Source organism: Coccinella septempunctata, chromosome 3 (assembly GCF_907165205.1).
Source record: "Coccinella septempunctata chromosome 3, icCocSept1.1, whole genome shotgun sequence".
Lineage (NCBI taxonomy): Eukaryota > Metazoa > Arthropoda > Insecta > Coleoptera > Coccinellidae > Coccinella > Coccinella septempunctata.
The window spans coordinates 33,641,760-33,667,431 of NC_058191.1; the positions used below are offsets into that span (position 1 = coordinate 33,641,760).

The 25,672-nt window shown below is 32.8% G+C and overlaps 1 protein-coding gene across 2 annotated transcripts in view; it reads right to left on the reverse strand.

Moving 5' to 3' along the window:
* Positions 1–3,344: 3,344 nt before the first annotated feature.
* Positions 3,345–25,672, reverse strand: part of LOC123308998 — a 100,833-nt gene continuing 78,505 nt past the window's right edge. The window contains exons 3-7 of one of the 2 annotated variants that reach the window (XR_006537210.1): positions 13,570–13,749; positions 9,882–10,026; positions 8,326–8,521; positions 7,248–7,489; positions 3,345–7,197 (exon numbers count right to left, since the gene is read on the reverse strand). Coding sequence is in view for 1 of the 2 variants with exons in the window: in XM_044891830.1 (XP_044747765.1) it covers positions 7,327–7,489; positions 8,326–8,521; positions 9,882–10,026; positions 13,570–13,749 (684 nt within the window). In the remaining variant the exon portion in view is untranslated. Of the gene's footprint in view, positions 7,490–8,325; positions 8,522–9,881; positions 10,027–13,569; positions 13,750–25,672 lie in introns of both variants that reach the window. The other variant, XM_044891830.1, reaches the window with a different exon arrangement.

Consider the following 25,672-nt stretch of genomic DNA (forward strand, 5'->3'; position numbering starts at 1 on the left):
ATGATTTGGGTTCGAAATGAGCATCAAATAAATATCGAGGGAGGAGAGATTATTTACGATGTTTGAACAATTTCAAGCCTTAAAATGATAATGATAATATCCAGTTATTTGACTGATAGAGGCTATAAATGATACACAATGACCGGTGACATCTTGCGAATAATTACCACACTAGATAGTGAACTGGGAGAAGTACTCTTTCTGTTCCCAAATAATATATTTTCGTTGGAAAATTCAGAATATTAGTTATTCTGTTTTAGTAATAATTTACGTTATTGGTAGAGCATGTACAGATGATAATTTTAAAAGTTAAAACACATGTTTTATCTTGGGATCATATAAAGCTCTGCAACTGCTTTCTTTTGGATTCGTATTTAAGGAAAATTCATTCTATGAGATCAGTATGGGTGGGTTATATTTCGGCAAGAATTCACTAGATGTCACTATAACTTTTAGACCACCCCTATCGAATCACACATAGAGTTCAATAATCACCTAAATTTTCTCTTTTTCATGTAGGAAAATTTCGCCCAATAAAAATTTAATTCTTTTAAACTGACGGCGTGAAATATTTTTATCGGAAAAATCTCTAAGCTAACTCTAAAATTTTGAAAAAGGTACGAGCATCATCAACAAGCCTGTCAGCGAGTTGCTGTAAAACCACGACGATTCGGATTCATATTGTACTAAAACATATAATAACTATCACAATTACAACTAAACGGATAAAAAAAATTGAGCAGACCAAAAATATCATCCTGGGGCCTAGAGAGCCGAAGATTCCTACCCATAAGACTACAGATTTCTTGCTGTGTGAGAAACAGACGACTACTGCTCTACCCTCGATTTTAGATTTACAGCAAATGAATCAGAGAGGAATCTTTGGATGAATCGAACTGAAACTTTTCTAATAAGTTCCAGGAACCTGTAGATAACAGGGACTGAGAAAGAGCAGATAGTCCCTGAGATTTTGGGACTACAATAGTAAAACAATTGACATAGACATAGATTTGCTAAGAGATTTGAGAAGCTGAGTGCACTTGGATACCCTTACTAGAAGTGGAGACAGAAAGTGAATGTATGCTCCATAAATACATATGGCAAATATTGTATGAAAATATTTTATGTTTGAGAACTACCGTGGAAATGAAGCATAAAACTAAATAAGAAAAAAAAATAACTGCTTGATAAAATTGCAACCATTAGGGAAAAATATACCCAATCAGTTTGAGTCTACTTCTTATAGAAAATATATGGGTATATGAGAATGAAGACAATGTGCGCCCGTATGAAATGTTGTCTATTTTCTTCTTCTTGATCAAATGGCAGTTATTGAATTCGTCTTATATATAGAAGTAGTATGAGCTAACCGAAAGATTACGTTCTTAGGGAATCAAGTAACAAAAAGCCCGTTTTTGAGTCCTTTCCATGAAAAAGTATTTCTTCTTATCAGTTCGTCAAAGAATTTTGATATTTTGAATATATTGAAACAACGCATAACTCAAACACAGCGGTGATCGCATGTTAACAAGTGATCACAAATTATGAAATTATATTTGGTTTGCAGGTACTTTTCAAATAAGTTCCACCCTATGAGAAAATTATCCGATCAGAGTTTGCCTTAGGTATTTGTTGATTGATTCTGAAATCCCAAATAATACCGATACCGCTTTTCTGGGGTCATAACCAGAAAACTGAAACAATTTCAACACATTTTTTATAGTGACTAAGGCAATGAAAATCCTTGGTTTTAAGAAGCAACTAGACTCAACCTCAAAAACGAATTGTGCCAAAGCAGAATATATTAAATAAAGTAGAATAATTTTTTTTGTCGATATAGGTTAACTTTTGTATAAAGTTCCCACTCTTTAGAATCTTCTCACTAATGCTCAGATTCGATAGAAATTTATAAAAATCTTCAAATGGAGCTTACGAATTGGGCGCAAAAATTAAAATTAAAAACGTGAAATATGTGTATGAATTTTGCCAACCTCAACCTTCAGTAGATATTCACAGATATTTCATTTCGAATAACGGTCATTGCTTCAAATAGTTCCGAGCTTTCTCAAATAATCCCATTAATAGTTACTATATTCGATAACGGATCACTTTTCAAATGATCCTACCAAAAAAAATTTCAGTAGATAGTTTTATTGATATGTTTTCCTCGAATATCAACCAGTGCACATGGGTAACTAGGTTATCTTCCAATCGAAGCTACTCTTCAGATGAAATCCTAAAGACTAGATTCATTGGAAACCTAACTTGGATGGATAAATTTCGAGGAATTCAATCAATAATTGCTAACATTATATCTTCATAGAAAGAGTCACTGTTATCCTATGAATACGTAGAGGTGATTCAACAAATCGTCGCTATGATAAAATCAGATAAATCGAAGTTAACTAAAAGAGACCATGAAAGTTGTCGCCAACTTACCTTACCTTAGCTCCGTTGTATTATCTTTTCAAGTTGATTATTCCGATTTTATGAATTACAACCGCATTTTGAATAAAATGATGTAGCCGATACTGGATGAAAATCCATAATTGACCTAAAGAAACTGCATTAACTTATCTCCACTAAGATGAGTTTTCTACCAGTAGACGTGTTTCGCTGTCACCAAAGCATCTTACCGTAGGGCTACAACCTTCACCCATCGGAAAAAGCTGTGGTTATACCGAATCACGCTTAGTGATAATTCTCACCCTAGTGAAAAAATCATACAGTTCAGTTTTTTTAGTTCGAATTTTTATTATGCGGGCTTTTTATCACTATTAATTCGAAATTACTTGTATACCATGAAGCTATGACGCAAATCGAAAATTTATGGTAAAATTGTAGAGTTGTCACCATTTCTGACAATGAAAAACGTAGATTTTCCTCCTTCTTTATTATTTTACTGATTACATATTACCAATCGAAGATTCATCATCGGATTCTATTACTTCAACATCCACTTATTTAATTTTCATATTACGAACTATATTGGATTTCAACGATTATACGAGTAGTTCAAATGCACGTTTAAAAATATACCGAATAAACGATTACTAAAACTTGTGATACCCAATTAAAATATCTTTAAATATTCCAGAACAGTTATAATTATTCTGATTTTATCGTAGTTCCGTACGGTTCTGAATCACCTCTACTTTGTGATGACATTGAGATGGATATGATATATCAATGTATGAAAATAAGGACAACAATGAGCACATCACTTTCCTGTCCTATACTAAACATTGTAAATATCACATGTCCTAACATATGTCACCATACATTAGGGCGTTTCACAGATTTCTGAACACATTAATTCAGAATTATAAAGAAAAATTGTAAAATTTACTATTTTTCTCTTTATTTCTGTCTGGAATACAGATATATTCATTATATTGTGATACAAACTAAAATAACTAATAAGTATATTACAGCAACTGTTGTTAAATATTGACAAAGATTCACCAATTGAAAAAATGACAGTTTCGGAAATTCTCTTCATTTCATAATACCGTTTATTTACAATCAAGATGTACAAAAATCATCCCAAAATGAAGCTTCTGTGGATACTTCTAAATACAAATTTCAAGGGTACTGAAATTTTAGCCTCATTTCAGCTTAATGTCATTTCTACAACCAGTTCCTTTGTTATCCAAAGTTTACACAAATATATTCTTGTAAAAGCATTACATTTCATAATTGATAAACTCAATAAATCAGTCAATTCACAAATAAATAAATTGTAAATACAGTTCTCAGTCTATTAATTAGAAAAAAATATGAGCAGAATGATGAAATTTGCGAATAAATGAAATGTTAGAACACATTTGAAAGTGTAAATTTAACTTAAGTACAGCCAGTTTTAATTTTAAGATGAATTTTTTGGTAATGTCGGATGCTACATTGCTACCAAGACAATTTTTCAGTTCGTATTAATTTTCTGCCATTTACCGAGCAGGCTCCATTTCGTAAACTTTTTGAATCCTTCTCGAAATCAACTTATTCGACGCTAAGAAGAAAACATCGGCTTTGTTGACAGTATATTCAGTTTTCTCATCAAGATCTGCAATATCCCAATATAATTGTTGTACTTCTTGAATTGTGCTTTGAGCAAGGCAACTTGAGTTGTTTTATTTTTCAGTAGAGGTAGATACAATCTAATATTATTGCTTCATCTAGGAAATATCGCTTGGGGACGTTGCAGAACCATTTAATTAAAGAAATCCATAGTTGTTTCGAATTGCACTTGCGAAATTTCCAAATTATTTTTTTTATTTTTTTCTTCGAATATCATTCCATTTGAATGAGCGAACTGAACATTGGAAACTAGAATGTTTTCTTCTTAGGATGTCCAGTGTTCAAAAGTGAACCGCAAAATATTTCATTTGATTGCTACGAATAGTAAATTCACTATAATTGTTCGAAATGGGAAGCATATTTAGAGTGAAAACATATAAAATGATATTTTTCGACATATTACCTTTCAGCAAGAACAATATCTGAACACATTTTCTAGTCCTTTTTGGGCCATTGCAAAAGGTCAAATTTTAAGGCACTTCCGATTTTTCCTCAAAAATTGCCATAAAAATGTTACGTCTAAAAGTATATTTATCCCTTTATTCGTGACAATGTTCAATAGAAATCTCATGTTTAAAATTTGACATTCTGAGTTGGACTTTCATTCCTAATCAATAGGACAGTTGAGTTATGATAAAAATATTTGTGCTCTGGATTTTTGTGTATTAATTTGAGATTTACGAGCGTATCTTACATGCTAATCTGTTAATTTTACTTCTAAAATTCGGTGAAGTTATGTAATTACATACAACAGATAGAGTTTTCCTAACATATTGCCTCTTGAGTTTCTCTGTATTTTACGAAAGCCGACGACAAATATCAAACTATTGAAAAATTTTATAGCTATATGCTCCCAACAATTTTTATGAAAAATATCGTATTTACAGTTCTAACATTTACACCAAATTCGAGAGATCCCTTGACGATTTCTGAACGTTCAATTTTGATAATAAGTTCGTTTTCTAAATTCAAAAAATAGAAGAATAATTCATCATGATTATGAAATGAAAAATTAAAGCAAGAATTGAAAAAATCCCAATCCCAGTGTATGTAGCATCATATTAACAAAAATTTTTGAGATCAAGTTCATTTGATTATTCACAAACGTCAGTCGAAATAAGAGAACACATTCTCCAGAAATCTATTTTCTCAAAAGAAAGAAACCGAAAAATTCATGGCACTTAACCGATTAACTGAATATTCTCAAAATTCTATCAAAAGATGTCATGGCAAAACTTTCATGTATTAAATACTTTCGGCAGTTTTATTACACTGGCAGTGAATTTTTGATTCTATCATGAAAGTGAAGAAGTTCGAAGAAGTAATATAAATAAAAGTTGTTTAGAATGACGCGATCATTCCAAAAATTGAATTACAAAAGGAATGTAAAATTGCCTATCTATAAAAACTTATTATAAATTAATTAAAATCGAAATACTCATCAACAAATTCGTGGGAACAACACCATTCATTCAATGGAATTGAATCCATTACTTATAAGTTTAACTAAACTAAATTAGAGGACTGAAATGAAAATCTAGACTAGAGTGTGACAATTGGAGAATTCAGGCAAGAAAAAAGTTCTTGTGCTAACCTGAAATAAAGTTTCGCTTCCAAACTTTTGATGCAGATGATTCGAACTTATACGCTGCTTGAAAAAACCGTCAAGAATCTTCCGTTCCCAAAGAGAAGCAGTTTCGATAACACCTTTGGTATAAGCTCTTCACGTTTGCTGCCTTCATTGCGATTGAAACGAACGAAAAAGTTGAATTCCAAAAAAAAATTTATTCCGAAGAAACCATTTTTCCAAACTCAATTGATCAAAATCAATTAGTATAAGCTCTTCTCTACAACAGACAAATTATAATTTTCACTAAAATGGAATATTCGATATAGTGGGTAATTCAAGGCAGTTACAATAAATAACGCCCATAAGCGTTAAACGAACACTTTTTTAATGAGATGACGACGTTTGGTAGAAATGATCTGCAGGAGGGTCAATAATATCTCGAAGTTGAATTAAGTAAACCGATTTTCGAGTTTCTGAGAAAACCAATAGATAGGTGGGTATCAGAACCACCCTGAAAGCACCAATCAAATATTGAATCAGTTCAATATAGCGCTCACTGAAAATCCATGAAAAAAAATCATAAGACCATCAGTAATCTCCTCCGCAACTGCACACAAGATGGCAACTTTGTTCAAGTATGGATAAACATCCGAAATCAGTAAAAAAAATATGAACTCGATGAAAGATGTGTGTGCAAAAAATTAAGTACATCTGACATAGATAAACTGAAATATGAAAAAAATTAATTGGATAATGAAATTATGATGAAGAGCGATAAAAATTGTCGATTATACTATTCAACATCACGTTCTATGCTGCTTTGTTCGTTGATATGTTACTGAAGCTCTGAAATTCGTATAGTTGACGATAATTGAGTTAACGAAATAAATATACAAAATTAAATTAACCTTATTTTTACAATGAATTAAATAAAGTGAATGATGGTGTTGTATCCCACCGTTATTCGAAGTTACGTGTTCCGCATATTATAAAAACACACAAAATATATACAAAATTCATTGAACGCTAAAAATAATTCACTCTTATAGGTTAGGAAGGTTTCTGAACTACATAACCAGGATAATGGCAGTGATATAAGCTGGCTGCTTCCGGACCAAATCCCTTCCGAGCTCTATACGTTGTGTTCCATTTTCAACATCGCCAAGAAAAAATTGTACTTTCATTCTTTTAATAACAATATTATGTGATACCCACATATAAATACTATTCTACTCTAATCATTTAAATACTTCGAGAATATTTTCTTGGGAATGTTGAAAATGGAGTGCCTTACATTTTAAACTAAACTTATCTGATGACCTAGTCTTATACACACTATAAACATCCTATTATACACACTGAAAGACATCACGATTTATTACAATTCTTTCTGTTAATATACAGTTGAATCTTTCTTTTAGAGATCTTGATTTCTTTTAACCTAGCTTAAAATTGTCATGCTTGCAGAGTCGATTTTGTCAGCATGTCTTTATACCACCTCATAATCGATTTGTGAATGATAGCAGAGAATGACGCAGCAAAGAAAAACACTGCAAGTACTATATGTCATATAAAAATGGATGACCTATCTGAAACTTACCACTTTCTTTAGAATTTGATATATAAATTAAAAACTAAGATTTGATAACGCCTAATTTGAAGGAAAATTAAATTTATTATCACGTTTGCCTTTTCATGGGTTTTCTGCGATGTTTCCTGGTATTTTCGGGACCCAGGCCCAAGGCTGGTATCAAAGCATCTTTGGCAGGGGCATCTAGAGAAGGAATCCTCACCACTTTGACGGTTTTGAACTCTTTCTCTGTTACCCATTCGTCTGAAACACTAAAAAAACAACAATTGTCTCAATAACATAATGGAAACAATAACAGGGTTAACCAATAAGTGGTCCATTTCCTACTATTCAACCAAACACTTTTCAAATGTAAAAAGATTAGTCTTGAACAATTTTACCCCTACGATTATCGAAGGGTGCGAGCTTTACAGTTACAAAAACATACGCCAGGAATAGAATTTTCTTAAAGTTAGTTTTTAACGTTGGTGAGAAAAGAAGCTGAAGTGTTGAAGAATTATTGAGGTGTAGCATTGAAACTGCTTGTAGTCAAACTTATACCTATTACTGATACCTCATTTTCATGCAGAACAAGACTGTACGGACAGACCAATAGTGACAATTTTATGAATAATATAGACTACTTTCGTCTCTCAGTTTTTTCACCCCATTTTCAATATTCAGTAGTGCCATCAAGTAACAAATAGCAAAAATTTATGCTGACCAAATTAATAACCTAACCTCATATTTTCATCATGAATAAAAGGACTTTTCTAATATAAACCTCTGTTATAAATCACTTATCGTAAGATGAAAGAATAAAAAAAAAACAGATTAATAGTGTCGTTCATTTTGTTATTTGTTTAGACCAGTGAACTCAATGAATTCTTCTCTATCGAGTTCACTGGTTTTGACAGAAGTTTAGATAAAGTTGGGCATAATAAGAAGTCCCATAAGAGTTGTCCAACTTCTCAGCAGATCTGTGACAAAATCCCACAGGTTTTTTTCAGGATCCTAGGACTGGAGAACATTCTGACTATTCATGAAACTTATTGCAAACCCTTCCGTATGAAATTTGGTGAAGAAAGTGTCAATTCTCTCTACTTACATGTCTTGGGGGTGCCATCGAATAAGGAAGTTGGCTGTTCCATCATTTCCTATTCTTCTTGCCAGCACCTCGCTCTGCAATTTTATTTCATCGCCCGGTGTACTAATATCTCCGCCTGTCCTCTTCTGCGTTAAAGCCATTAATTTGTATTGTACACCCTCCATAATACCGCTGTCGATGAAATCGAACATCCGCGCTGTAAATCATAGCCAAAGATGAAAAAACACATCACACATAAGACTAATACACAAAATTCTAAAAGTAGAAAACACCTAGAAAATTTAAAATTTAAAGTTGATAAGGGTCGTTATCTGAGCTACGTAGATCCAATACAATAAAATACTACTCGACTTGTTATATAGTTCGAGGGAAGTATCATCCCTTATAGCTTTGGTCATATCTAGAACCAGGCGCAGATATTACTCCCCCTTAAAACATTGAACATAGGGTAGTGTTGAGGTGTTCAATTTCAATTAGGCTGGGAGTGGAGTGTTAATAAGGGAATTTACCGAATATTGTTTTTAATTGTCGATATGGCTGTCATTTCATATGGTTCACAACTACAGCTCTGAAAATGAAATTTGGAAGATTCAAATGTACTTAATATAACCCCCACCACCCAGTTTGATTTGCGGAAGTTACTGTTTTGGTTGGTACTTAGTATTTAGTCCGAACCAAAACAGAAGCCCAGTTCTGAGGGATTCCAAATTATAGTTTGTCTATGTTCCAAACTTCAACTGTCCATTCATCAAAATATATATGTATAAATTGGGGAAGCCACTCCTCTAAGGCGGGTTTAGTAGGCGAAGTATACTCGCGCACCTGACTAGTCAAGACGCTTTCGCGCAGGTCTACGGTTATGTGCCACAATCAAACTCGATCCACTCAAATCATAAAGGCGCCTGTATAATAGGTTCCCTTTACTTAAAATGAAATGCAGTGTTATTTCTTCTGGTGTTAGTGACACGCACGCTCATGCAAAACGTGGTCTTCTTGATATACATAATTTCATTGGCGACAAAGAACAATGAGAGACTGTATAAAAGTAATGAATTTCGAGTTACCAATTAGAGTGTGACACGAGCGACAATAAAAGCAAAACTTCTGCATTAAAATTCACCCCAAGGCCAATAATCTTCATACATACATGAACAACCAAAAAGACATAGAGCTAACAAACATTTTTCACAAATAACGTTCGATTTTACAATTAAGGACAGTGTCCGATTTTTCGTTTTATGGAATAATAATGGCTTTGAAATATAAAAATACTCGAAGTAAAATTGTAATTTTGCCATCAAGGAATAACCTTAATGGTTATATATAAATAAAATTGACAATGGAATGAAATAAACTTGTGAACAATACTATACAAAGAATAATAAATAAATTGAATGAAAAAATGAATAGGCAACTATAATAAATGTTCGATACGAATACAATCCAGAATTTCTTCGATCGATTGTCTGGATGGACTTCAGCTAACAAAAGCAATTTGTGAAAAATGCTCACAATTTCTAGAAATTTCAAAAAAAAATTCTCATGAAGATACATACCTGACCATGGCTGTCTTCGAAAACGAATTTTCTTTCCGTTTCTCTTGAACAACTTTGTACTAGAATTCTCAGGTGATTTTTTTGCTGGATCAGTCGGCTTGCCATCTGCATTGAAATGGCCGTTAACGTGCCTCTGAAGTGTCAACTGAAAAAAATCAAGAATGGGAAATTAATATTTGTTTTTATTAGTCCGTTTTTGTTGTTAGTCAAAAATCATAGGATAGGATCCAAACAATTTTTCCAATACACAATTTTCACTATAATGTACTATGTATACAAATAAATTTTATGACCTAAGCAATGTTCGAATCATCAGCGCTATGAATACCTTCATTTGTGAAATTTCCATTACTCAAGAACTATAATTGGGTCGAACCATACCTCAGACTACATGATCTCTGAATGCGAAGCTCTATTCTGTTATGTTGAAGACATAACAATTATGAATACCGAAGGTGTATCAACAGTCGGAAACTCAATTCAATCAAGCAAACTTCTCATATAACAATCCAGGATGTAATATAATAAGTCTTATAAGCTGTGATGTTAAGAGTGCACATTTCACGATTTCATTTACTCTGACTGTTTTATTCGAGATGTCGATGAGTCTTTGACTCGTACAAATATTTTAACTAGAGATTTTTGAGGTCAAAAGCATCACTTTTTTCTTATACCATTTTTTACGATTCGGCCCTGATAAAAAGATATAGCCATTTTTAGTTTTCATTATGAGCTATGCTACCCCCCCTTTATTAACAAAATTCCCTTCAGAATAACAAGCTGAATCTATGACACTACACATCTGTGGATCTTTTAAGCAGAGTTGCATTCAGCCAAAGTACCCAATTTTCCGAATATCACAGATATTTTTAATTTTTGAACATCCAATTACTCGAAAACATCGAGTATTTTATGGTTTTTCAACAGCCTGTATCTTTTAAACCGAGTCGATTCGAGAAAAATGGTAAAGGAAAAAAGTGTTTATTTTGACTTCAAGAGTCAAACAAGAGGCAAACAAATTTGAAACAACATCTTGACGCCCCAATTGGCAACTTAAGATCGTGGTGATCCCACGGTTATTTGAATATTCAAAAGCGTGCGTGCACTTATCATTCAGATCGGTAAAAATAGATAATGGGGTTTTTCAACTCGCCGTCCTACGACACGTCTTTCTCTAGGCACAACACGCCGTAACAAACAAAAACAAACCGATTCGCGAGTCATTTTTTTTTCGCCAGACTCGCGTGCTGCCAGCTCGGCCAAATTATCCAGAGCGAAACTTGGCGGCGATCCCCATTCGAAAAAGTTAATTCGACGCTTATTGGAAGGGTGCAGATTGTTTATGGACGAAGTTCAATGTGATTTTCGAGTTATCGATCTGGCTAGTGGCCGTTGCAGGTTCGGAATGCACGCTTTGGTGAACTTAACCGGTAACCAACCACAACTAGACGTTTCGTGCGGAAACTTTTACTGTTGGATTCAATTTTTGTACGTGTGTTTGTGTGAAACTCGGTAATGGGGAATTCTCCTCAATTTGGGTTATCACAGCAAACTATGCAAGTTTAAACTGAATAATTATGAGTTTCATTCATGAATTTTTCAAACGCACCGCGGAAACTATTCAAAATCATTTTCAAATATGAGCTTTTAAAATTCAAATCGCTTCGTTCCTAGTTTACGATTTGGCAACAGCGCCTACTAGAAAATAAAAAGAAGAAATAATTCGAGTCAAATTCCGTAGTATGCCTGTTATCATAACATCCCTCAATTATTCATTACTGAAGATGACAATAGAAACCAACTGACAATAGCCCTGAAGACGATTTTAAATAAATCGAAACGTCGGAATTTTGTTAAATTGAGTCTCTTTAACCCAGACCAACAAGGACCCTCTCAACAGTTATCAAATTAAAATAAGGTCTTTAAAAATACATCAAAAATAAAAAGAACAATGGCTTGTTTATAAAATAACAGCTGTTGATAAGGCGCGTAGTCACTGGCGAGCCTCAACAGCAACCGGCAATAAAAATCCCATAAAATTTTACGACCTTCCTCGTTCGTCGCAGACTTCATAGACAGCCATCTTTGTCTATCTCATCAAGATAGTGTATTTGTTGTCCTTTATTATCAACGCATATTTCAGTCGAAGTTGCCAACTTGTGCAATAGAAACGAAACGCTTAAAATTTTTATTTTTCATTTTTAAGTACTTAAAATAATTTTTTTGGGAAACGGTTGAAATGGTTGTTTCAAAATGTGACGTTTCAAAGAGATTTCATAAGAAATACATCATTTTCGTCATAAGGAGTATTCCCTATTATACAGGGTGGGCAAAATTGGTGATATATGAACTACAACTTTTTAACCCAACGAGATAGAGAAAAATGAGTGAGAAAGTTATAATATCATCAACTGCATTCCTCTATCTTCTTTTTTTTTTTGGAGTTATAGGTCAAAATTGAAATTTGGGTGATTTGTACTTTGATCATTATCACCGTTTCTCTTTGTGCTAGGATGTTGAAATAAAATAAAAACATTATGGAGACACTTTCTGATAGCAATCCAGTGGCGTACAATGATTTTTTCCAACAGGTTTATTTGCTGAGCTATAACATGAAGTTTTGTTTTTTCGTATGAAAACAGTAGTTTAAAATGAATTAGAAAGAATCGCCATTTTTTTCTCGTTTCAGAAATATATCATACATCGCCCTCTAAGTTTTTTGAACTTCTGTTTTCATAAGTAAAAATATATCTTTATGTTATACCTCAGCAAATATACCTGTTGGAAAGAATCATAGTACGCCACTGGCCTGCTATTAAAAAAGTCTGTATAATATTTTCATTCCAACATCCTATCTTAAGGGGTAGTAGTACATCCGATTCGAGATCAAGGCGATCGACATTGGTTGCTTTACGGATGCTACCCCAAATAGTAAAATATGTCACATTTTTGAGCAATAGCCTGAATTACGTACTGAGTCAGTTGAAAAGTAGAAATTACCACGTGAGAGGAGGTAATATTAGGAATATTGAATTAATTGTCAGTTTGTCAGTTAATCTTGAATTTCAGCGTAATTTTGGCATATATCGCTATGAATATCTTTGCAATATATAAAGAATTGAATCGTCGATCGTCCCGTCATTATTTTTATCGAAATATGTCGAAAAACCATCGAAAAATGATTGTGAAAACAAGTTTTATTGACACTAAAGTTCAAAATTTTTTTTCATAAAAAAAAACTAAATTAGAAAAAAAAAGACGGGGTGACATCATGACACCTTCAACTTCAATGTAAAAAAAAATTAAGGCTTCAGGTAAGAAATTGAAAGCGTAAATTAGGAACTAGTGAATTCCGTTTTTGAATGGAGATTCTTGAGGTATTACTTCCCCTTAAACAGAAACGGAGATAATGACCAAAGTTGAAATTTTAATTTTGAGCTATAACTCAAAAACAAAAAAAGATAGAGGAATGGAGTTGATGTCATTATTAGTATCTCGAAAAAAGACGAGGCAATGTGCCGTTCATTTTCCTCTATCTCATTGGCTTGAAAAAGTTGTAGTCCAGGTATCACGAATTTTGCCCACCCTGTACATAAATCGGATCAAAAATTTTCAAAATGTTCGACGATCCACGTTTTCGGGATAGGAACGATTCCAGGATTGAATTATCGAAAAAGTAGGTACCAACCTGCGAGTTAAACCTCTGCCTGCAACCATCCACGATGCACCTGAACAGCTTGGTCCCTGCATGAGCCAAGACATGCCTCTCCAGCCATGATCGAGAGCACGAGGTGCGACCATGCACCTTGCAGCCTGACCAGAAGCAAGTGTACTCGTCGCGGGTGGCTTGGGATATCACATGTTTGTGCTGCAACAGAAAGATCGGAGGACCGTTAATTGCATAAAGAAGAAGTGGGCATAACGACGATGGTAATTACACCGATTACAATCGCGCACCCTTGATGTTACTCGCTCACTCTCTCTCTCTGTCTGTCTTTGTCCTTTAACTAATTGGTATTCTTCTCGTCGATCGAGATTATTTATTACGTGTATCTTTAGGTGTTGTTTATGTGAGAAATGTACAATGAAAGAGATTTATACAAACCGCCTTTTTTCGATATACAACTTTTTCGATCGTGCGAAGCCGTTAATTCGGAGTATTTATGGCGATAATAACCCTGATCATTTCAGCGGGTTCCACTAATATGGCGCATTGTCTGTAGCAGAGGTAAAAATGTCTGATTTTGGTTCATCTATCAGAAATATTAATCAGGAATAAATAACGAACCAGAGGAAAATAAAATGGAAAAACCTCGGGAAAAACAAAACAAAATAGTGTGCAAGTCTCTTACTTACGAATGAAGAATTTAGAGATATGATGTTATCTATAATTTTTCGAATAACAATAGTATTTTTTATTTATCAAATTACACATGCGTACCAAATATCAAATCCTTATTCCTTGCTATTAAAAATATATGTATTTAAATAATATCTAATCAAGTAATTCGAAAATCGAAGGAATCTGACTCAACTAAATGAAATAATGCAGGCATTTTAAAGAACTATTACTTTGTGTATATCCTTTTTTTCCAACGAAAAAGTTAAATAAAAACACATAGGGAGAGTAATATAGCATCGAGCAGAGATTGCATGGTGATGATATTTATAAGTTTGTCGTCTCGTTTGTCGTTTTTTGAGAAACAACGTTTTTTGAAAAATGCCGTCCTTTACTGAAGATTGAAATTCCAATGAAGATGAATTCGAAATAAAATTCTTCATTAATTTATAGGGAATTATCTTGATTTACTGCCATGTCCCAAAGTACCATGAATATCCCAACTTATCTACGATACTACTCTCTATACTTGTTTCCATTCAACTTTTGTATTTGACAAAAATGATAAACAAATATGTATCTCTTGTCATTTTCCATTTCAAACTGCCTGGATTATTTCATCAAGTTGAATCAGATTCCTTCATTTTAGAGTTTATTTCATTTTTGTTATACATGGTGTTTTCAAAGATGAAGCTTCTTTTACAGAAGTTAGAAGTCATTAAAATAAGTAATTTCATCAAAAAGTGTTTGAATAAAACCGAGAATAAAACATTCGAGGTGGCTGGACGACAACCCCTAGATTTTCGACAAAATTTCATTAAATTTCAAGGACTGGGGAAGAAAAACGAAACAAAATATAAACAAATGGCTTCACTATGAATGGTTCTGTGCATCTGATCAGTTGCATCGGGTCACTTGAAAAAATTGTTGAACTTATATTGTGCGATTTGGGGTTAATACCCCAGTTCATTGAAAGTATGGTTATGTTGACAAAGTGCTATTATTGTTACCCTCTCGACATTTACTTACATAATTTATAATATTTAAGTTAGAGACACATTGTATAATAGTCAGAAAAAATCGATTTCCCAGGAAAATAAGATGATCAAGCGGATTTTTTACTCAAATTAGATTTTTTCATTCGAATAAGATATTTCTTTGGTTTTTTATTATTCAGTTACAATATTGAAATTTCAGGAAGGAGTTATTAAGAAAAAATTGTATATTCTTTAAATATAAACAACAAATGGAAAAAAAACTGAAATATCATTATCAAATGAAAAAGAAATTTTCATGTTTTTCGTAATGTGTCATACTGCCATGCCATAAAAATCAAAAATGTTCTAAAAAGTCATCAGACCACTAGGTTCAACGAACTGCAACTTGACACTAAATTGTGAAGTCAACAATAAGACGATAAATTTTATCCTGTGACAGTGAATCCTAGGGAAAGAACGAAAAAAATCGAAAATTAATTACAGAGCCTACGATGAATTCTGTTCATGTTTATAATTGTGTAATTCATTGAAAGTTGATCGGGATAGCATAATGTGGCCGATGTTTATGAACGATAACGTCTTATAATATTATCTGTAATTACGGATCATTACGTTTAATGAAGTAACTTGTTAGGAAAAATACTTAATAAATGATTCAATCAACGTAGCTAATAACACTGAATGCGGAACAGATCAGATTCATTTTTTGATGATTCTCAATCTGCCATCTATTGATTGAGAAGCATCGGAGTTACGGACTTTCTAAATCGGCTACTTCTGTTGTCTAATTAGGTTAATAGCCAACTTTTTTTTATAATTTCCCGAGTATATTTCTGAACTATTCCTTTCAATCCTTCATTTTACATCAGATTATATCACATATGTATTTTGAAAAGTATTTCAAATATTAGGGTTCTCAAATTTCTTTGAGAGATCGTCGAAACCGATGATAGTCAAATTGGAAGGAATTTAATTGTTTTATTACACAGAAAAGTATGGTTTTCACGTAAATCTCTGATGATATAGTTGTGCAGTATTTGAATAACTTGCGAATAAAATACATAATTGAAATACAAATATATATTTGGTATTTTAAATTCCGAAGTTTCTTTTACTGATCATGGATTAGTCTTTCTCCATTCACACGTAACACCTAACTGTATTTTGTAATTTTAATGTTGCGGAAAAATGTTAGAATATTGTATTTTGTATTTGCTTTCATTTTCAATACAAGACTGTGTTTAGTATTTACCCTTATATTTACCTAACCTAACTGTATTTTGCAATTTTAATATTGAATGAAAATTGTCAGAATACTATATTTTGTATTTCTTATTATTTTAAATACAAGACTTTGTATTTAGTATTTACCTAACCTAACTGTAGTTTGTAATTTTAATTTTGAATGAAAATTTTCAGAATATTTTATTTTGTATTTCCTATCATTTTGAATACAAGGCTTTGTATTTAGTATTTACCCTCATATTTACATAACCTAACCTAACTGTATTTTGTAATTTTAATATTGAATGAAAATTGTCAGAATATTATATTTCGTATTTCCTATTGAGTATTCACTTAACCTAACCCAACTGTATTTTGTAATTTTAATTTTGAATTAAAATTGCGGAAAATTGTTAGAATATTGTATTTTGTACTTCCTTCATTTTAAATACAAGACTTTGTATTTAGTATTAACGTAATCTAACCCAAGTGTAGTTTGTAATTTTTATTTTGAATGAAAATTGCGGAAAATTGTTAGAATGTTTTATTTTGTATTTTCTTTCATTTTGAATACAAGACTTTGTATTAAGTATTTACCCTCATATTTACCTAACCTAACCTAACTGTATTTTGTAATTTTAATTTGCGGAAAATTGTGGGAATATTGTATTTTGTACTTTCTTTTATTTTAAATACTTTGTAACCTAACCTAAATGTAGTTTGTAATTTTAATTTTGAAGGAAAATTGCGGGAAATTGTTAACATACAATTTTGTATTCCCTATTATTTTGAATACAAGACTTTGTATTAGGTACTTACACTTGCAAGAGAGTAATTTGCGATTTGTATTCTAATCAACGCGAAGTATGTATTTCACTCAGCTCTGTCGGCAATACATGAAAGCATCTAGAGCAGATGCTTGGGTTGGAACACGACATCAAGGTGCATCTACATTTTTATGCAATAATTTCCTCATTACCCGACTAGAATTGCTTTCTTCGCAACAAATATGCGGAGTATTTTTTGCGGGGATTTCATAGAAGCACGTCTTCTCTATTTGAAAGCAGCAGGAACACGAGGAGCATTGCGAAATTCCACGCGGTGCAAAGGCTCATTCTCTCGGCTCTGATGAAGTTCAGAACTACAGTTAGCTGAGGCGCCGGGGATACCAACTCTGGGGCATAAAACTCTATCATCATCCACGATGGTCTAAATTAATTATATTCGTCTATTTGTGTCGGGCTTTAATTAATGTTGCGCGCTCGCATTAGGTACTATTTTATTCCAATTGACGCCAGTCGCCTATGTAGAAACAGTAGGAGAAATAATGAAGATTGAACAGGAAATCATCCAGGCGTATCTACACTGCGAAATTTTGAACTACATCGAGTTCACGTGAATTGAAATGATTGCTGCAATTTAAGGTATCAACATATTTCACCAAATGGCTCGTTTTATTTTTCTCTCTATTGAAAATTGAAAAACTTCAAAAATTAATAAACACAATTGTCATTTTTTAAATATCATACAACCACGTTGTTGGGTGTTTCTGCAACGATTTATTGGGTGTAACCTACTTATCGCCGGTTTCATAATTAAATCTTATAACGTCCAGTTTCATAATCAAATTTAAAGTCACTTTAAGCTAAAAGCTTCCTTTAGTGTCATTTTTAGTAGGGTTGAAGGAAGCTTTAAAATTAAAGCGACTTCAGGTTTGATTATGAAACCGGCCGTAAGTCACTTTAATTTTAAAGCTTCCTTTAACCCTACTAAAAATGACAGTAAAGGAAGCTTTAAGTTTAAAGCGATTTTAAATTCGATTATGAAAGAGGACCTAAGGCCCGGTTTCATGATCAAACCTAAAGCCGCTTTAACTATAAAGCTTCCTTCAACCCTACTTACGCCCAGTTTCATAATCAAATTTAAAGTCACTTTAAGCTTAAAGCTTCCTTTAGTGTCATTTTTAATAGGGTTAAAGGATGCTTCAAAATTAAAGCGACTTTAATTTCGATTATGAAACCGGCCGTTAGTTTGATTATGAAACCGGCCCTAAGTCCCTTTACTTTCAAAGCTTCCTTTAACCCTACTAAAAATGACAGTAACGTCCAGTTTCATAATCGAATTAAACGCCACTTTAAGCTTAAAGCTTCCTTTACTGTCATTTTTAGTAGGATTACAGGAAGCTTTAAAATTAAAGTGACTTTAGGTTTGATTATGAAACCGGCCGTAAAAGAAGCTTTGAGCTTAAAGTGGCTTTAAATTTGATTATGAAACTAGACGTGAAGTCGCTTCAATTTGAAAGCTTCCTCTAACGGCCGGTTTCATAATCAAACCTAAAGTCGCTTTAATTTTAAAGCTTCCTTTAACCATACTAAAAATGACAGTAAAGGAAGCTTCAAGCTTAAAGTCACTTTAAATTTTACTATGAAACTGGACGTAACCCTACAAAAAATGATAGTAAAGGAAGCTTTAAGCTTAAAGTGACGTTAGATACGATTATGAAACTAGACATAACGTCCAGTTTCATAATCAAATTAAAAGTCACTTTAAGCTTAAAGCTTTCTTTAGTGTCATTTTTACGGCCAGTTTCATAATCGAAACTAAAGTCGCTTTAATTTTGAAGCTTCCTTTAACCATACTAAAAATGACACTAACGTCCAGTTTCAATTTAAAGTCACTTTAAGCTAAAAGCTTCCTTTAGTGTCATTTTTAGTAGGGTTGAAGGAAGCCTTAAAATTAAAGCGACTTTAGGTTTGATTGTGAAACCGGCCGTAAAGGAAGCTTTAAGCTTGAAGTGACTTTAAATTTGATTATGAAACTGGACGTTACAGTCAATTAAATACAAGAAAACCCGCTTTTTTTTGATGTAGTTTTTTATATGATAATATATATGATATGATTGAAACAAATCCGAGAACAAATCCATGATTCAATAGGAATTTATATCTATATTTTTTATTCTGAATATAAATTATTTAAAAAAAAGATTGTGATAAATATGAGTAATTTATCCAAGACATTGAAGACAAACTCAAATTAAAAATAATTGAACAAAAACATTCAACATCGATACAAAAAATCCATAACCTAATCAGCATCTAATCACCCATAATTTCAGTTACATAACGAAAAAAGTTTCGATTAAAACATTTAAGGAAATTTGAATCTGCATTCAAAATATTTCCGGTAAAAGCAACTGATTCACATGAGATTATGCTTCTTTTTCTGCTGTGAGAAAAATTTGTGCATGAATTTACTTTTTTTATGTATTGCGAACATCAACCTATGTTTTTAATTGTCCCTATAACTAAAAAAATAATCCTTTATAACTAAAAAACTGAGTTTTCTTCGTCACTAAAAAATTTTGTCGAGAATCCCGAAAAAAAGCAACCAACCAGTACTGTGCGAATTAACGAATTTCTACAGATCTCTAAGCCCTAATATAAAAAATGGAAAACAGTTCCGGTAAACGAACTAGTTAACAGGTTAAACGCTGGAAGACTGTTTTCACTAATCAAATTTTAGTAAGCAGGTAATGAAAGATATCTCCCCCTTGGATCTCTACCTGATCAACAAGTGGTGTTTAAAAATGTAAATTCCGGGTATTATTCCAACCTCCCTTCACACTTCCGCCATATGCAAATAGCTCGGATTTGTCCGAGCTTTCGGGCCATAAATAAACGCCGAGAAAATACAAATGAGCCTAGGTCGTAAACCTCCGAAAGCCACATTACGCGAATTCACAGAAATCGGTCTATCGTAACCGAATATAATGGCCAGAAAACGGTCCTAAATTTCCGCATATTTGCGATTTATCGATGATAACGTTGGAGTTCGTATAATACGCGAACCTCCGTGCGAAACATAAAATAATCTGTAATTCTGTATACCTAGTTCTTTTTAGTTAATAAGTGCAGAGAGTAATATCCTTAACCTTAGAACCTTCCCATTCATGAATAAATATCTAGAAAAAAATTATAAATAAGTATTCACTATTCACATGAATCTCGACATTAATAAAAAAAAAACTGATAGAGAGGAAAATTGTTAATTCTGCGGAAAAAAATTTTTAGGCGTGTATACGAGGCCAATTGAAGAATATTTTTCAGACATTCGATGTCGAGTAGTATACCCTCTTGCCAATTTCATTTGAAAATGATTCTTTTGAAAAGAACTCTGGCCGTCTGTTCCGATATTCCTGAACAGTATTTCAGAGACGATGCCTATTGGCCCAGTCGCTCGTGTTCTATTGTTATTCGATTGCGGGCCAGTAAACCAGCAATATCGGAACAGGCCCTTCGTCTACAAAAAGATCTTCGAAACACAGAACTAGCAAGGAAGTGTGAGTGATGCAAAACTATTAGAACTCCAAAAAACAGTGCGAGCCTGTAACTTGAAATATCAAATATCAAATTATAAGGTACATATTCTATTTGAAGGGGGAAATGAAATCCTTTTTGGATATTGAAAAAATATTTCTCTCAAGTTCTCAGAGAGTAACTCTTGTAGTTATTGAAATCTCATTGACCTCGGTGAAACCGTTCGGTCTTGACGAATTTTCAACTGACCCCACCTTTTTGGGAATCTCTTCTACCTGTCTTTGATTTACTGAATTTATTCCAAGTTAGAGAATCGCACTGTAGAGTTCTTCAGAAGAAAGCTCTCATAAAATTTTACTCCATTGCCAACTTACTCGTTATTTATAAGGGACTCAAATATCATAGAATGAATAGGGAATTCTCCTCGATTTGGTTTATCACTGCATATGCAAGTTAAAACTGAATAATTACGAGTTTCATTCATGATTTTTTCAAATTCACCGCGAAAACTATTCAAAATCATCCTTCAAATATGGGGTTTTAAAATTTAAATCGCTTTGTGCGGAGTTTACGATTTGGCAACAGCGCATACAAGACAATGAAAAGAACAATGTCCGATCAGCTTGTTTATAAAATAACAGCTGTTGATCTACAGGCGCTTACTTACTGGCGAGCTTCAACTGCAACCGGCCATAAAAATCCCATAAAATTTTACGACCTTCCTCGTTCGTCGCAGATTTCATAGACAGCCATCTTTGTCTATCTCATCAAGATAATGCATTTGTTGTCCTTTATTATCAAGGCATATTTCAGTCGATGTTGCCAGCTTGTGCAATACTCACAAAACGCTTTAAACTTTAAATACCCATTTTTATTTTTCATTTTTAAGTCCTTAAAATATTTTTTTTTTTGGGAAACGGTTGAAATGGTTATTTCAAAATGTGAGGTTTCAAAGATATTTCATAAAAAATACATCATTTTCGTCAGAAGAAGTATTCCCTATTGCAGAGTGAATTATATTCGGAGTTACATTACATCTAGGAGATATTTTTCTATTTTCTATTTCTAGTAAAATACATATAGTGGACTATTTTAGTTTTGGATAATTCCTCACTTTTTATAAAGAAGAATTCTCCAGTCAATATCCTTTCATTATTCACCGAAAAGAGTATAATCGAGAGTATAATAAGGCACATGCGTGCAAGTTGAAAATAATTGCGTGATAAATAAGAAAGATTGCATTATTCTTGCAACATTTCCTCTAAGACCGAGTCTAAGACCTGAGTAATATACAATAAATTTTCCTTTCTTTGGCAGTCACTAAGCTAGAGGAGTTTCTTATATATTAGAGAGTATTTAAGCCGACATTTAACCCTTATTAATATTTCATTATCATTCCATAGTGAAATGGCAAACAATATCTACTCAACACTCTTATTAAATCCGAAATGAATGAATACTCTAAGGAGGGTGAGGAAAGAATAGCTGCTGTCAAAATTGAAAGTATAAATCGACAACCCCTCATTATAAGACTACCTCTTCAGTGCACCCCTATTCTTTCAGCTTTGTTGTAACCCCCGAGCGTTTCACCGTTGTATGTATATTGATTTTTCTATTTGACTATTATTATATTGTGGTTGGGTTTCAATATACATCGATCTTTACTTTGTTTCATTTCAAATTGTAGGTATGATAAACCTACAATGAAATATTCGAGGAAATATAAATATATTTGAGAGAACAATTTTGAAAGTGATTATTACAATGTACTCAGAACGATAATTCTAGATCAACGAACAGCCAATATGATATGAAAGGAGGAAATCTTTTAAATTTGTATTTATGTATTTATGAAGAAATGTCAAGGTGTGAGTCATTCTAGAGCTGATTGTGGTTTCGATATTAATGTGTTACTTGATTAATTTCAATAAGAGTCCGAGCCAAATGAATAAACCAAATTTTATGTTTTCTGGAATATTTCTTTTTTTTCTAGTAACTGACAGGGTGTTTGTATTTGTACGATGAAAAAATATATATTTTATTCATACAGGATGTCTGTAAACAAATGCGACTCAGGAGAGATGATTCCTCGATGAAAACAAGTAGGGGTAGTTCCTATAAATTTTTTTCGAAATCGACCTCACTTCCAAGCCTTGAATTGACAGTTTTTTACGGGTTCTAAAAAATACTGAGTCATAAAACTATACATAATATGAAGCACTAAGTATGTAGATGTTACTCACATAATATTTTTATAGATCTCATAACTTTCTTATTAGGGGTTGAAAATAACAACCCTTAATGATTTTCCTTCAAAAATTGTTCTCGTGGGTTATATTTTCGAAAAATAAAATTCACTTATGGTTTCCCATTCAATTCTGGAGAAAAAAAGTCTCTTGCAAAATTTCGATACAGTCGATACTTTTCTCGGAATAAATAAAAACTTACAAGCATTATACGAAGATGTATTAGGCAGAAAGTTGATGCATGTATTTTAGCGGGATGTAGTCATTCTATGGAACACTTTTATACGATGAAATGGAATGAACCTCGGAATGAACAGTGATCGGCACTGCTTGTAAGTTTTTATTTATTCTGTGTAAAATATCGACTGTATCGAAATTTTGCAAGAGACTTTTTGTCTCCAGAATTGAATGGGAAACCATAAAGGAATTTTATTTTTCGAAAAACTACCCCACGAAAACAATTTTGTTATTTTCAACCCTTAAAAATAAAGTAAGGAGATATAAAAAATTGTGTGAGTATCATCTACTTAGTGCTTTAAATTATGTATAGTTTTATGACTCAGTGTTCTTTAGAACCCGTACAAAAAATTAAAACTATCAACTATCGCCTTCCAAAGGCTGTATCTTGGAAGGGAGGTCGATTTCGAAAAAAATTCACAGCCTACCTACCCCTGCTTATTTTCATCGAGGAATCATCTTCCCAAGTCCTTTGCATTTGTTTACAGACAATTTTTTTATTTTTTTTTTTTCATTTTCATCTATGGTTAACAAGGTTCAAATCTGAATTAAAAATCTTGCTCATTTCGTTATAAACTTGTGTGTGTAGTTATTGTGTGTTCTTTAAAATTTAAACGTCAATGAATTCTTTAAAAAAAAACTGATAATAAAAGTGTGATGTATCATTGAAAATTATACGCCTACGGAAAATCTCACTGCACTGCTGGCAGCCAAAAATGCCCTGCCGGTAGGACCAAAGACATTTAAAATGAGAATCGCGTATAACTGTTCTGCAGGAAGGTAGGACATTGAAAATACTCATAAAAAATTATAGGCATGTCAATTAAAATACCCATGATGTCATCTCTCGAATTTCGGACACACTGTATAACATTTCTTTGCATAAAACAGAGAGCAGTTTAAAATACTAATCGACCTGTCTGACCATATAAAAAAAAAATTGTTTTTGATTTATTCTCGGATTTATTGAATTAAATCCAATTTAGAGACTCACCCTGTATGCTTTTGCTAATAAAACATGAGCCGGCATACGTGGCCGCGGGTTGAAGCTGGTTTACAACGGTTTCAACATCGTCTAGGAGAGGTTTAACTACCTACATTCGTGCAAGTCATTGCACGTACCTGGTAATGAATTTCCCACGGCTCGGTTAATTCGATGCAGTCAAGAAATGCACAAAAATCCAAAGAACTAGTTTAAACTCTATGCTCACGAAATGCTGTTGCAACCAGAAGATAACTCAATGAAGACGTCGATAGAGTTATGCCACGAGGAATACCGGCTGGAAAAAGAGGACTCGATTATGGTGATTTCAACCTGGAGCGATTTCAATGTTTTATCTCGATGAAATAAACATTTAACTATCGCGAAAAACTAGTATGCTTGAATGTTGGAACAGTGATTGAAATCTCAGTCGTTTTTCTAGATAACACTCGTTTATTTTCAACGTGGTGATGTGCTGCCAACATTTGTATCAGAAAAAAATCGAATATAACTCCATTTAACCATGAAAACAATGTAGGTATCATGGTACCTATTCATCAACAAAAAAGTAATAATACGAGATATAATATAAGTAATTATTTGAAAACTAATTTCACAAATTTTATCACTTCAATTTTGTATCCGAATTATTATATTACATTTCAGAATATTATATGTTTTCAGTGTTTTTTTCCTTTGTGAAATTTTTTCATATTCTCAAAAAACAATTGACAGCGATACTTATCTGGTTAAGGCCTAGTTGCAGGAACGTCCATTAAGATTCAATGCCCCGTTAAAATTTAAAACTCCTACTTTTAATGGAATAACGGTAATTTCAATTTCAATGGAGCATTAAATTTTAACGGACTTTCCTGAAACTGAGAGTAAGACATATGGTTTCAGTCAGATATACACTGCTAATGGAATACTTCTACTTTTTCTTTTAAAGTTTAAACTGAATAATTATGAGTTTCATTCATGAATTTTTCAAATGCACCGCGGAGACCATTCAAAATCATTCTTCAAATATGAGGTTTTAAAATTTAAATCGCTTCGTCTCTAGTTTACGATTTGGCAACAGCGCCTACTAGAAGAAGAAAAGAACAATGGCTTGTTTATAAAATAACAGCTGTTGATTCACAGCCATCATAAGGCGGGTACTCACTGGCGAGCCTCAACAACAACGGGCCATAAAAATCCCATAAAATTTTACGACCTTCCTCGTTCGTCGCAGACTTCTTAGACAGCCATCTTTGTCTATCTCATCAAGATAGTGTATTTGTTGTCCTTTATTATCAACGCATATTTCAGTCGATGTTGCCAACTTGTGCAATTGAAACGAAACGCTTTAAATTTTAAATACCCATTTTTATTTTTCATTTTTAAGTACTTAAAATATTTTTTTCGGGAAACGGTTGAATAGGTACATTCTGCAGCTTAAAGTTC